General features: G+C 41.2%; 2 protein-coding genes across 2 annotated transcripts in view; one reads left to right on the top strand and one right to left on the bottom strand.

Annotated features, from left to right (window-relative positions):
• Positions 1 to 15,245, top strand: part of RBFOX2 (RNA binding fox-1 homolog 2) — a 261,661-nt gene that overhangs the window by 122,003 nt on the left and 124,413 nt on the right.
• On the bottom strand, positions 8,398 to 8,925 carry LOC118902406 (ATP synthase membrane subunit DAPIT, mitochondrial-like). The gene is made up of 2 exons (XM_036866681.1): positions 8,862 to 8,925; positions 8,398 to 8,515 (listed from the first exon to the last, which is right to left on the bottom strand). Exons 1-2 carry the CDS (start codon positions 8,923 to 8,925, stop codon positions 8,403 to 8,405), a joined length of 177 nt encoding a protein of 58 aa, XP_036722576.1. The 3' UTR covers positions 8,398 to 8,402.

Here is a 15,245-nt window from a genome sequence, read left to right as displayed (position 1 = left end):
AAGACCAAATAATTGGTCATTGGCCTTGGTAGGATGTTAGTCATTGGTGAACTCAGTAAGAGCTGTTTGAGTTGGAATGATGGGGATAAAAAAGCCAATTGGAATGGGTTGAGTTGTTAATTGGTAGGTGAAGATGTTGAGACAGTGAAATATTGTGTAGTTGTGGGTGGAGCACAGAATTGGGGCAGTTACTAGATGGGCATGTGTATTCAAGAGACAATTTTTAAAAGATAGGTGATATCAAGACATGTCTTTTGTCACTAGGAAAGATCCAGTAGGGGAAGAATTGAGGGTGCTGAAAAGAAAGAGGCTAATTGCAGGAGCAAAGTCTGCTATATCCAGCATACAGAGAGGGATTGGCCAGAAGCAGTTTTCTTTCTTTTTAATAGGAAGGAGGATTAAGAGCCAGATAGGCTGGTGGCATTGGTTTCAGGCAGAAGAGGGAGTTCTCTGCGCGTGTCTGCTTTCTTTATAACATGTAAGATGAACGTAGCTGAAAGTGTTAGTGCAGGGAGTGGAGAAGAAGTGTCGCAGATTTGAGGAGAGAGGACAAGGTGTGAAATAGTAGTCATCTCAAAAAAATGGGAAGTGAACTTACTAGAGAGGTGTAGGACGCTTAAAATCTGTGGTCATAAACTTGAGTGAGTGGTCGTAAGTCAGTTGTGTGATTTTTATCCAGCAATCTTCTGTTGTTTAGATGCAAGAGTTGGATTTAACGAGGAATTGAGATTTTACTAGGTAAGTTAGACTAAGGGAAAAGGGGGCAAAGGAACTAAGACTTTTTGAAAAGGATTACGTATAGTGTTGGACCCTAGAATCTAAACTGGCTTAGGAGGCAGTGAAGAACATGAGGAGGAGAGGAGTAGGGTGGTGAAAAAGCAGTAGGATCGACCTGTAGATTAGAGATCTGAAGGAGGCTGGAGAGATGCTAGCGTGGGAAAACTCCTAGAGCAGGCAAACCTGATGGTGTGAGAGGAGAATGCTTGAGACACTTGAGATTTTGGAGATGGTGTGGTTATTGGTGATGACGGTGCTGGGACATGGTGCTAGGTCAGTTGCTTCAGTTAAGTTGTGAAAAAATACAGTTGGCGCTTAAACACATTAAAACAGTACCAGCAGCTAGGAGGCCAGAGTAGTTAATGAATCAACTGTGTGGATGTTGAGATCGTCAAGAATGATAAAACTAATAAAGGAGATGAAGACAGGGAGCCCTGTGCTAAGACTTGAGGAGGTAGGCAGGCGACACCTGTTTCAAAGGATCTGCAGTTTGGACGGAGGGTAGAAGTAGTCTTGGAAAGCGAGGAGGATACCTGTGAGGTTCAACATGAGATGGTAGCGCTGAGTAGGGAGGATGCTTGCCACTGCCTGAGGTATGTGAGGGAGGGAGGAAAGCTCCTACTGAAGAAGCAGCAGTGTTCTCAGGAGTGGTCAGGTTTCCTTTAGAGCAAAAAGGTGAAGGGAACATCGCAGAGAAGAGAGTGAGTATATAGAAGAGGTTACTGAGGGTAACTCATGACCGCGAGGGCTTAGGAGGGCGAGGGAGAGCCAGAGACGGGACCAGAAGAGCAGCTGTGCAGAGCTGTACAGGGCGAGCCATCCAGAAGCCTTGGACTTCTGATGATGGTTGAGGTGAATGAGGATGTGAGCCAGGATGGAATCGTTCCAGAAATCTCTTGTAAAAACAGGGTAATTACTTAAATCTGTAAGCCAGAGCAATAATTCTCAAACTTTATGGTGCATCAGAATGCACAGATTGCTGGGGCCCATCTCCAGAGTTTTAGATTCCTTAGATCTGAGTGTACCTGGGAGTTTACATTTCTAATACATTCCCAGGGGATGCTGATGCTACTGGGCCAGAGACTACCCTTTGAAAACCATTGGTCCAGAGAAACTAGTTGTGGCTAAGTAAGCAGCTCTTGCAGACTGTAGCCCCAGATGATATGTGGCCTGGGTGATAGCAGCGCCGTGTCAGGCCTCTCTTTGATTTTGGCAGTTAAAGGAGAAAGTGAGTATATGATCATTTCTTTTGAGGGATAGTAATTTCTAGGTGATGCCATTTGATTATTAGTGAACATTTATTGAATATCTGTTTTATGCAGCAAAATGAGGATACCAAGAGTTATAAAGTATTTTCTTTCTCAAGGATAATGGGGCAAAATAGGGACATAGAAGTTAAATAGATAAATAACCGTACGTTATAGCAAAGACGACATGCCAGTCGGTAGGTGGTATGGGCAGTTGTCGACAGGAGCTGGGAAAAATGGGTAATCACTGAGGATGAGATTGGTTGGGAAAGGTTTCTTGAAGGAGATGTAATTTAAGCTAGATTCTGGGAGAACTAACTAGATACAAGTCAGATGGAGAACTGGCAGAAGCAGAGATACAGTGTCAAGAATGACCATGAAACCTTAACAACTACTCCTGAGTCCCATTGCTTTCATCCTGGTCACGCCACCACTATCTCTTGCCTGTATTATTATAATAATTTTCTAACTAGCCTCCCTGCTTCTCTTCTTCTCCAGCCCCTTCTTTGAAGTCTGTTCTCAACACAGCAGCCAGAGTGATCCTTTCAAATGTCACATTACATTGCTCCTCTGGCCAAAACTCTCCAGTGGGTTCATATCTCACTCAGCATAAAAGTCAAACGCCCTGCACTGGCCTGTAAGGTCCTAAATGACCTGCTCCCCTGGCTGTCTTTGACCTCCTGTTCTTCTATACTTCTGCCCATTCTTGGAACATTTCAAACACACCCTTGCCTCAGGGCCTTAGCTTTTGCCCACCTCCTTGCTCTCTCTGCAGGTATCTGCTTGACTTCCTTGTTTATGTGAAATCTCTACTCAGTTGTCACATTATCAGGAGCACCCTGTATAAACAGTAATTCCCTACCCCTTTATTCAACATTTCCCATTCCTTTTCCCCATCTTTATTTTTCTCCTTAGCACCTACCACCACCTGACTTGCTGTGTATGTTTGTTTATTGCCTTTCTCCTTCAACCAGAATGTAAACTCCATGAAGGCACTTTCTAGGCGTATTCTGTGAGCCTAGAAAGGTGCCTGGCATAGAGTAGGCACTGACTGGACATTTGTGTAGCGAAAAGAAGGGAGGAAAGAAAGTTTGGGGGATAGTGAAGGGACCAGTATTACTGAAAGAGACAGGAATGGCAGAAAGAAATGGTTTGATGGATAACCTGGAGGATCTTGAATACTGGAATCACTATTCTACAGAAAATAAGAAATTCTTAAATTTTTCAGTACAGCAATATTTAGCCTTCTCAAATTAGTGCTTTGGTTTTAGGTTCTGTGGATATAATAGTTTGGGGAGGGACTAGAGGCAGGGAGCTCGATTTCTAGTGGGTAGTTGTTGGGTAACAACTATAGGGTTGTACAGGTATGAGGCAGAAGGCCTTGCGATCAGGGTTTGGAGGTGAGAATAACATTTTTAGGTAGAGATGGCGGCCGGATACATGAATGCTGAGAGGTAAGCTCTTCCAGTTGTATAAGAAAGTTGCCTGTCTTAATATGTATGTTTTAATATTGTTCGTTTTAATGTGGCATTTACTCTTAAACAAGTATCTTTTGTCATTTTTCAAACCAGAATATGGAATTTTGTTGTAAAATTTATAAATTAGGGAATAAAGTTGGAACCATTTAAGCAAACATTCATTTTTTAAGATTTTAATTGTATACTTGAAGGGGTAGAAAATCAATGTGGTAAAGCACACATACTGGCGTGGGGATGGGGGGGATAGGGAAGTGAAGGCTCTAACTCCCAAAACACGTTTTCTTTCATTTCTTTTTGCAATGAATAAAGTACATTTTAGGAGTTGTAGTCTTCCTTTGCTAGCTGCCTTTTTCCCATCTTGGTTCTGGAAATATGTGCTGCTTTAAAAACTCGTGAGCAGGTTAAAGCACAGCGTTCTTGTTCCTCCTCTGAAGGTTAGCTTGCTGCTCCTCTTCACAAACGCTTTTTCAGCATCCTTCGCTATTATTAAATGAGGTAACATGTAGTACCTGTCATGTAAGGCCAGCATAGAACACACTGCACAAATATTAGTTAAAAGGTTAATTAGATATTCTTAGTGTAATGAACTATCTGTGTAGCCTAAAATATGGGGTTTTGATTCCACTTAATTCGTATCTGTAGGTTCTGTGCTACCTTATTTGTGTATTAACTCACATGGTGTTTTATTTGCTCATTTGAATTTAGACCATTAATTTAGAGGTTAAATAATCAAAGCCTGCCTTTCATTCTTTAAAATAACTGTCAGTTATTTTTCCTGAGTGTGAGATGAACGCTTAATCACTGGCCGTTTTAGCCAGATCGCCATATCCATGAAAATCAAAAAGAACTGATTATAGCTTCATTGTGTATTACATCATATGCTGGTTGCAGTTCTATTCTTGCTCAGTTGTTAACCTGCTGTGTTATTAAAACAAGTCCCATCATCTTTATGCTCTTGTGTCTCATCTGTAAAATGGGGATGATATTACTCCCCAGTGTTATTGTTGAATGCCATATGCCTCAGATAAACTGACATCTAAATAAAAGCATCTAAATCATTCTTAATGATTTATTTATTCTCTTTATTGTACTTTTAGTTGCTAATTAGATAAAAAGTGATATGGTATTTTTTTGCCAAGATTGGCATTACAATTTAAAAGCAGATGCCAGGATTGGGGTGGGGTGGGGGAGACAGTTGCTGTTGTGTGTATATTCCCCTCAGCTCTGTTTCATTGATTCCGGATCTTTCTTTTTATCCTTTTGTTTGATTTTATTAAGTTTATTAAAAATACGTTTCTTGGACTCATTGAAAGTCAAAATAATATTTTTTCATGTTGTTCAATACCATGCTGCTCTGGTAGTGGGTGCTTGGAGATTACATCTAATGCCAGGGAAATTCTCAAGATGGTTAAAGACAATTAGTATTGGAAGAGAAAAGGGGACAGGAATTCCCTGGTGCCTCCTGTGTATGAGGTCAGGTCCTTTCACAACTATTGTCTTATTTTATGATTCGTTTTTCATATTGTGATACAGAAGCAAGAGTCAAACCCAGTAGTTTTGCTTCAGAGTCAGTACTTTTTTAAAAATAAATTTATTTATTTATTTATTTTTGGCTGTGTTGGGTCTTTGTTGCTGTGCAGGCTTTCTCTAGCTGTGGCGAGCAGGAGCTACTCTTCGTTGAGGTGCGCGGGCTTCTCATTGTGGTGGCTTCTCTTGTTGCGGAGCACAGGTTCTAGGCGCATGGGCTTCAGTAGTTGTGGCACGCGGGCTCAGCAGTTGCGGCTCACGGGCTCTAGAGCGCAGGCTCAGTAGGTGTGGCGCATGGGCTTAGTTGCTCCGCGACATGTGGGATCTTCCCAGACCAGGGCTTGAACCCGTGTCCCCTGCATTGGCAGGCAGATTCTTAACCACTGCACCACCAGGGAAGCCCGAGAGTCAGTACTCTTAACCGGCCTGCTGTAATTCTTTCCATGTAGTCTGTGATAGGCAGCCTCTAAGGTGGTCTCCAGTGATTCCTACCTCTTGGTATTCGCGCTCTTGTGCAGTCTCTTGCCTTTGAGTATAGGCTGGACCTAGTGACTTACTTCAAACTAATAGAATGTGGCAAATGTGATGGGATGTCACTGCCAAGATTTGGTGATGAGAAGACTGTGGCTGTCATCCTGGGTGCTTGCCCTCTCCAGCTCTCTCCCAAGCGCTTACGTGGTGAGAAGCAAACTGCCGTGTTGTGAGTAGTGCTATGGCGAGTCCCACATGACAGAGAGATGATGTTTAGGGCCCACAGCAAGGTGAGTGAGCTTGGCGGTGGATCCTTGCCAGTCCAGCCTTGAAATTACTACAGCCCTAGCCAACACCTTGATGGCAGCCTTGTGAGAGACCCTGAACCAGAGGCACCCAGCTCAGCCTCGCCTGGCTTCCTGATCCACGTAAACTGTGAGGTAATAAGTGATGTTTTAAGCTGTTGTTTGAGGATGATTTTTTAAAATAAATTTATTTATAAATTTATTTTTTTATTTTTATTTTTGGCTGCGTTGGGTCTTCATTGCTGCGCGCAGGCTTTCTCTAGTTGCGGTGAGCGGGGGCTACTCCTCGTTGCTGTGCGCGGGCTTCTCATTTTGATGTCTTCTCTTGTTGCGGAGCACAAGCTTTAGGTGCGCAGGCTTCAGTAGTTGTGGCACGCGGGCTCAGTAGTTGTGGCTCGCGGGCTCTAAAGCGCAGGCTCAGTAGTTGTGGCATACTGACTTAGTTGCTCCGTGGCATGTGGGATCTTCCCGGACCAGGGCTTGAACCCATGTCCCCTGCATTGGCAGGCGGATTCTTAACCACTGCACCACCAGGGAAGTCCCCTGAGGATGATTTGTTATATAGAAATAGACAACTATAGATTTTGGTACCCAAAGTGGGGTGGTTCTACAGCAGAAATCTAAAATGCAGGAGTGACTTTGGAACTGGGTAGTGGCCTCGGAGGAGAGTGTTAGTGAAAATCATAGTACCTTGGAAATGTTGTTTCTAAAATTTGGAACTTTGAGGAGATCGCCATGAAGGCTCAGAGGAAAGGAAACTGGAGGAAAGGGGGATCCTTGTTATATAGTGGTAGAAATTTTAGCATCACTATGTTTGTAGTTGCGTGAAAAGCAGAAGAGGTGCCTAGTGAACTGGCAGATGTCCCGAAGTAAATTTCCAAGCAAAACATTGAAGGTGCCCCCTGCTTTCTTCTTACTGCTTCAAGTATAAGAAGAGAGAAATAAATTGAGGACAGGACTGTTAAACAAAAAAGGTCAGTTCAAGGGCACTGCCAGGAGAATCGTGGTCTAAAGATGAAGCTGAGGGTGTGGCTGTAAAACCTTTTGTTAAAACCTAAGAAAAACCTTAAGAGGCACACAGAAGACCTTTCAATCAAGGAACAGGACTTATAACTGTTTTAGCATTAGAGAAGGGCTTATCTTGAAGATTTTTGTGGGTATAGCTTTTGTCTAATGCAGTGAATCTCAGTGAGATTCACAGGAGGCCCACTGCAGCTACAACTGAAAAGGAGAAGAGACAGTTCAAAATGAAAAGAAGCTGTTGAACCCCCAAAATTGTTCTGGCAGGAAATAGGCTGAGAAAATTACTCAGCTGCTAATACGTGCTACCTTTCTTGAAAAAAGAAGGATGATTCAAAGGCAAGAGCCACAGAGAATCCCTACCACAGCCTTGAGACCTAATCAAGGAACTCCGAACATTTGCCCAGTGAGATTTCAGAATCACTATGGACCAGTGACTCCTTTGTGTGTCCCCTGTCCTCCCAACACCCCTTTGGAGAAGTTACGCCATTTGGAGATTACAAGAGATTTCAGAGTAACAGAAACCAAAAGAGGGCAGGTGAGAAAGGTGCCCTGATACTATGCTATTTTAGGCCAGTCTCTGCAGAATGCATATCCATTGCTAAATCATCCCTTCTTTCGGCTTTTGTTTGCAGATCTTCTAGTTACTAGAGTGTTTGTGAGAAAGCTGAAGCAATCAGGAGAAGATTTCCCACCACCACATTTTACCCACCTTGTACCATCAGTGGCAGTGAACTTTCTCTCTCTCCCATTACTGTACACTAAGCAGTTGCCTTCCTTATAACGCCAACCCCTCAGTTGTGTACTAGGTCCCATCTCTGCTAGCCTGTTTAGGACCTGGACCCAGCAGTTCTCTCTCCTCTCTCTGGGATCATCAGGTTTTCTCTGTTTACTAGATTAGTTCCGCTAACATACCATTAAGCTGTTCTTCCATCCACTTGAAAATAATACTCTTAACCTCACTTTTCTGTCAGCTACTTTTCTTTTCTCTTAGAGCAAAACTCAGTAGAGTTGCCTCTATTTGCTCATACCAGTTCTTCTCCTCTCATTCCCTCTTAAACTCGCTCAATTAGGTTTTTATTGCCACTGAAATGGCTCTTGTCAATATTACCAGTAGCCTCCATGCTGCTAAGTCTAGTGGTTGGGTCTCAGTCCTCATGTTACCTGACCTGCCTGTAGAACATAATGTGGCTAATCATTCCCTCCTCTGTGATGCGCTTTCTTGGGTACTTGACTTCCAGGACATCACACTCTCCTGGTTTTCTTCTTATCTTATTGGTGATTTCTTCTCAGTTTTAAAGTTGTAATACTCTGGGTCAAGTCTTTGGATCTCTTCCCTTGATTCTTTTACTTAGTGATTTCATCCAGTCTCGTGGATTTAATTCTCAGTTAACCAGGACAAATAGCCAAAACTGTTTGTCAGCTGGGCCCAGTGGGCTCTCTAATTTTTTTATCTTGGTTAACTATTTTTTTTTCAGGTTCATAATTTATTGTACAAATCGAGTATCACGTGATGAGTTGATGTTAGCTTCTTCAGGCCTGGGAACTTAATAGATGAGATACAGTTTAGAATCCGTTTATGTTGCTTTCACAGCTGGAGTTTTTTTAGACCTTAACTTGAAATATAAGACTATCAAAGCAATACCTCCGTATGTGGCCAGTACACAATTCATTCTCCCTGTTAAAGTGTTAAGAGTCGAAATTTTTTTTTTTTTTAATTTTATAGCTACTTTTATTTTTATTTATTTATTTATTTTTGGCTGTGCTGTGTCTTCAGTTCGTGCGAGGGCTTTCTCTAGTTGCGGCAAGTGGGGGCCACTCTTCATCGCGGTGCGGGGACCGCTCTTCATCGCGGTGCGCGGGCCTTTCACTACCGCGGCCCCTCCCGTTGCGGGGCACAGGCTCCAGATGCGCAGGCTCAGTAGTTGTGGCTCACGGGCCCAGCTGCTCCGCGGCATGTGGGATCTTCCCAGACCAGGGCTCGAACCCGTGTCCCCTGCATTAGCAGGCAGATTCTCAACCACTGCGCCACCAGGGAAGCCCGAAATATTTTTTGATAGCAGTGAAATGTAATTGGGCATCAGTTTCTGGACCTGACATGATTTCAGTCTGTATCCTTCAGTGGAGGATTGTTTAACTCTTATGACTAAGTTAAGAAATAAGAAATGATAGTGAAGGACTTCCCTGGTGACTCAGTGGTTAAGAATCCACCTGCCAATGCAGGGGACGTGGGTTCGATCCCTGGTCTGGGAAGAGCCCACATGACGTGGAGCAACTAAGCCTGTGTGCCACAACTACTGAGCCTGCACTCTAGGGCCCACGAGCCACAAGTACTGAGCCTGTGCGCCACAACTACTGAAGCCCGTGCACCCTAGAGCCCGTGCACCACAACGACTGAGCCTACATGCCACAACTGCTGAAGCTCGCATGCTCTAGGGCCGACGTGCCGCAACAAGAGAAGCCACCGCAGCAAGAAGCCCGCGCACCACGACGAAGAGTAACCCCTGCTCGCCGCAACTAGAAAAAGCCCTCGCACAGCAACGAAGACCCAACACAGCCAAAAAAATAAATAAAATTTTTAAATAAATAAATAATTTAAAAAGTCTGCACCAAATCTGTAAAAAAAAAAAAAAAAAAAAAAGGAAAGAAATTATAGTGAAAAACAACTTTATTAGAAGTAAGAAAAAATGCATTCACGCAACTAACTACGTATCTCTCCTATAGTGACTACAAGTCACATTTGAATACTATTCATGGTTTTTTTAAAAATCTTTTTTGCTGCACTTCATGTTTTCCTATCCTTTTTGTATCCTCTTTCTTCCTATTCTCCGAGACTCACGCTTGTGGTTGAGAGGGTAAACGTTCTCTTCCTAGTTCTGTATTTATTCCTGCAAGTTCATTTCCTAGCCGTATGAGGAATTGTCTTATTAATTTGCGATCTTGTAATTGAACCTCTTCCTGTAAAATGAAAGCATTTGTTGTACTAATATCAATCATATTGAAGAAAATAGACATAGGCTATCTTCCAGACATTCTTTTGCAAGTACAGATTTTAACTCTCTTATCATTGTGTCTAAACCTTCTTTAGCCTTGTTAATAGTACAAGATCTTTTGGGGTATTTTTTTAAGAGGGGTTTTTGAATCTATTAATAGTTGAGACTGCATTGAGCTGAGAAGAACATTAACGGTTCTTCTAAGGACAGAAAGAATCGTTTACTCTTTTTGAAATCTAAATAATGTGCTCTCGATGTCTCTTCTTTTTCCATCTGTGAAAATACATTCAAATTCAACCCTATTCTTCCTAGTAGCGCAAACTAAAGCAAGTTTTTTGCTGAGTGGTACTCAAGCCAATCCCAAACTCGTTCTAAAATTGTCACAAGTTATATTTATGCTGTGAGTTTTAGGTTCTGTGTCAGTGTTTGTACTGTTTTTGACCCTTTGTTCTGCTCCTGCTCCTTTTGTAGATCTCTGCCTGTGTAGATGTGAATCTTCCAAATATATGATGTTTCACTGACATGTACTGTCCCAATTTTTATTCCCTATTTTCCTAGTTTGGGAAGCGTATACCTCAAAAAGCAGCCTCCTTTGAATGTAATTTAATTGCTTATGTCATTCATTAACCTGGAACATACCCGTCTTGTAAATTCTGATTTCAGATTCCAAATATGTCTCTTATAGGGTCTAGCTAATTATTGCTTCTGGTTCTTCTTCCTTCACTTACATCGTCTAAACACAATATTTAAAGATTTTTTTAGAAATCCTTTGACAATACATAATTATGTTCAAAAGATGATCTTCTTTTCATTTCTGTACCATCTGTTTCCTTCCAGTTACCTTTATATATGTATCTACCTTCAGCACTTGGCCATGTATGAACTGTATCAAGTAAATTTTGTCACATTCTAAGAAAAGAAAGAATACTGTTACATGTCCTTTTAGTGAAACAGGATGATCCCAATTCTCACTGCAAAATACTGCATGAGGACATTCTTTCTGTTGAACTGGATGAGACTACCATAGTTCCTTTTTGTTATTAGAAATATATTGTTTACTTATTGATTCTTGACTGTGGTCAAGCTTATATCCTAGATTAGAATGTAATCATCTAAAGAGTTGTAGTCTCAAGATTTCACTTCTATATATCAGACTTCACCATCATCATTAGAGTTGAGTGCTGCTATCTGTGTTTGCATTCATCTTCGGATTCATCTAATAATTGTGAAACATTTTCCTCTGTTAGTTTTTCTTTGTCATTTTGGGTGGGAAGTGAAAAACTGTATTCAATGAAAACTGAGCAAACGGTAAAAAAACAGCATCTCTAATCTTCTTTAATGCCTTCTTGAAAGATGATACAATACTTTGCGCAATGCAATAAGAAAACTGAAGGATGATGTGTTAGTGGTGATTTATTTCACTATTGTATCATTCTTCTAAGTGAGTATGCCATTGGTCTGTCATTTTATTACTTTGGTCATTTTTTAAAACATTGTTGGGAATAATTAATGAGTAAAGCTTATTGAAAAATCAGAATGTTTCAAGATATAGGGAAAATAAGATCCCTAAAATCTCATAATGCACCTTAGATTTATAAAAGGGTTCAGGGAACCCATATGTTAATTGCAAGATAGAATGTGTTTGTTATTATTTTTATACCTTTTTAAAAAAAATTTTATTTATTTATTTATTTATTTATGGCTGTGTTGGGTCTTCGTTTCTGTGCGAGGGCATTCTCTAGTTGTGGCAAGCGGGGGCCACTCTTCATCGCGGTGCGTGGGCCTCTCACTGTCACGGCCTCTCTTGTTGCGGAGCACAGGCTCCAGACGCGCAGGCTCAGTAATTGTGGCTCACGGGCCTAGTTGCTCCGCGGCATGTGGGATCTTCCCAGACCAGGGTTCGAACCCGTGTCCCCTGCTTTGGCAGGCAGATTCTCAACCACTGCGCCAGCAGGGAAGCCCTGTTATTATTTTTAAAGTAACATTTTCTTTGGGTTTTGGGGGGTGGGGCAGGGATGGGAAATACCTCTGAGAAAGAATAAGTCATAAAATATAAATCCTTAAATATAGAACTGTTCAAAAAAGAAGAGTTGGGCCCAGTGGACTCTGATGGTATAGCGGGGGTTAAGTGCTGTCTGTATGCTGATGATTCTCAAATGTATACCTACAGGCCAGATGCCTCCCAGGAAGTTTACATCCAATTGTCTACTTGACATTTCCATACCTAACAGTTACCTCAAGCTTAACCTGTCCAGGCTGAACTCCTGGTCTCCACTTGCCTTCTTCCCGTCTCAATCCTGTGGGAACACCTACAGTTTTCCCCTTCTCAGATGACATCTTTCTGTTGCTTGGGCCAGAAAAAAGACTTGGAGTCATCCTGGACTCTTCTTTCTCGCTCACGCCAGTCTTATTAATCAGCAAATCCTTTAGGCTCTGCCTTTCAAAAATCACCTAAATCCAATCCCTTTTTACTAGCTCTGCTACTGCTCCCCTCGCTCAGTACCCCATCCTTTCTCACCTGTATTATTGCAATTGTCTCCTACCTGGTCTCCCTGCTTCCACCATTGACTCCAAATAATTTATTCTGAACACAGCATCTGACTTAGACCTGTAAAAATATAAATCTGATCATGCTCAAAAAACCACTCGTGTTTCACTGGGAGGAAAAGCCAGAGTCCCTGCAAGCCTCTGGTTGAGCTGGCTCCTGGGTACCTCTTTGACTTCTGTCTCCTCCTGTTTGTCCTCAGTCTCCTCCAGCCACAATGGCCTTCTTGCCGTTCCTCAAGCTTGCCAGGCACTTTGCAGTACTTGTTTCCTCTGCTTGTCATGCCCTTCTCCAGATACCCTCATGTGTACTGCTTCAGCTCCTTCACATTTCTGCTGAAATGTTACCTTTTCATTTAGCTCTTTTTTTAGTCATTTTATTTTAAGTTCTCCATAGCCCTTACCATCTTCTAGTATACTGTAAAAACATCTTTTTTTTTACTACTTTCCTCACCTGTAGAGATTTTTGTCTGGTTTGTTTATTACTGTATCCCTAGTGTCTAGAACAGTGAATCATGCTCAATAAATATTTGTCAAATGGGTGCTAAATTCCAGAGGTCTTCTACTGGTTACTTTTCATTAACAGGGGAATACTTAGTAACTATAGAAATTTACAGTGCAGAACTCTTCTTTGTATTTGTCATCGTCATTTTCTCTCCTTTACTAGGACCACTTGTCTCTGTGTGTGTGATGGTTTTACTGTAGAGGCAGTAGTGCTTCATGGTGCAGGCTTTGGAACCAAATTGACGAGGTTTCAAACCTGGCTCTCTGGCATTCTGTCTTAATGACACTGGGCATATTAATGTGCTTTCTCATCTATAAAATTAGAACAACAGCAACAAAAATAGTAGCTATCTCAGAAGGTTGCTTTGAGCCTGTAAAAGCTCTCAGAACAGTTCTTTTTTTTTTTTTTTTTTTAAAGTTTTTTTTTTTAATTTTATTTATTTATTTTTGACTGTGTTGGGTCTTCGTTTCTGTGCGAGGGCTTTCTCTAGTTGTGGCAAGCGGGGGCCACTCTTCATCGCAGTGCGCGGGCCTCTCACTGTCTCGGCCTCTCTTGTTGCGGAGCACAGGCTCCAGACGCACAGGCTCAGCAGTTGTGGCTCACGGGCCCAGCCGCTCCGTGGCATGTGGGATCTTCCCGGTCCAGGGCTCGAACCTGTGTCCCCTGCATTGGCAGGCAGACTCTCAACCACTGCGCCACCAGGGAAGCCCCTCAGAACAGTTCTTGGTACATAGTAAATGTTCAATTTATGTTAGTTATCATGATTGTTTCCTGGCTAGACCCATCCCAGTGAGTGTTCTGAGTCAGTGACCCTCCCCAGTGGCAGTACTGAGAACTCTCTGATTACCACCTATTTTCTTCCCCCTTTAAAAATAGTACGGGCATGTCAGGTCCTTCTTTCTCCTTTTTACCTCCGTCTTTCTCTTTTACTATTTAAACTTTAGTTATTTCCACTGTCAGCAGTCTTTTTAGATTTCTCCCTCCTCTCCTTTCAGCAAGTATTTATTAAGCACTTAACTTTCCCTTCCGGATTCTGTTCTAAATCTTGCTATGTTTCCTTTTCCTTGTCTCGCATCTTTTTATCCCATTTACAAAATAAACAAATTACCTTCCTTATGATTGATTGACTAGAATTACATTTGTATCAGGGAAAATGGAAATGTTGTAGATGTGGAAGTGAAATTTGTATTTTTTAAGGTTGCACACCCCCCCCCAAAAAAATTGCACCAGTCACTAAAATGCTTGAAAGTACTCCTACTCCTTCCTCTACGTCTCCACAGACGTCTCCACTTTCTTAGCGGATTAAATTTGTCTTCTACTTCTAACCAATATGCAAGATGATTTGGAAAAAAACACATCATTTCTTATTTAACTACATTGGCATTATTTGTAATTTGCTGCTATTGTAACTATCTTGTCCTCTGTTTATTTTTATTTCAGATGTATGGTAGTTCAGGTCCATTACTGGTTCCGCACTCCTGTGTTCCCCGCACTCCACCCCAACTCCCTGATTACATTCCTGGGCTCTTGTGGTCTGGTGTGGAAACCCAGTCACCATTTATAAATATGTACATTTATGTGTCTCTGTGTGTGTGTGTATATTTCTTTTAATGGGGAAATGTGATCAATTCCAAACAACTCTGAAATAAAAATGAATTTTTAGAATATGACCCATTTTGTAAATTTTAGATTGTATATTGGCTGTAATATTCTTTTCAGAGCAGACAAGATGGACCCATTTAGGCATCCATTTAAAGAGGTTTTAATTTGAGACTCTAAGGGGCTTTTATTTGTAAGATATGCTGTGGTATTACCTAATTCATGTTACAAGGAGAACAGTATTCTTTTTGCTGCCTTTTCTTGGTATAATCTTTTTCTGGGCACATTTCATCAACAAATTTAAGACAATTGAAATGCTTATTAAAAGTGTCCCCCACTCTGTATCTATAAACTCTGGGTTCTTCTTATTCTTTTTTCTATTATATATTTACCCTATTCATTCATCCATGCTAATTGGCAGCAACTGTTTTGGGAAAGTACTATAAGGCATAATGAAAACTGCTAGATTTCTACTTTTATATTTTGGTAATTTGCATTTTTTCAGTAACTTTTATTTTCCTTTGAACCCTTAAGATTTACCTCTTTTCACCAAGAAGTAAACTAATTTAAATAATTTAATTAATTAAATAAATAAATTTTAAAAATTTATGTTCAAGTTGGGCAATAAATCCTTTTATTTTTATTATTTCACCAGACAAAATATATTAGGCAGATTTCTTAATTTGATAATGAAAAATTCTATTTTGTTTTGCCAATAAAGTGTAAAATTTTAAATGTCAAGGCATAAACTCCCAGGGGATAAGAAGGGGCTAGGAGAG

The sequence above is a fragment of the Balaenoptera musculus genome, chromosome 10 (assembly GCF_009873245.2).
Source record: "Balaenoptera musculus isolate JJ_BM4_2016_0621 chromosome 10, mBalMus1.pri.v3, whole genome shotgun sequence".
Lineage (NCBI taxonomy): Eukaryota > Metazoa > Chordata > Mammalia > Artiodactyla > Balaenopteridae > Balaenoptera > Balaenoptera musculus.
This window is presented reverse-complemented; position numbering and strand designations above follow the sequence as displayed.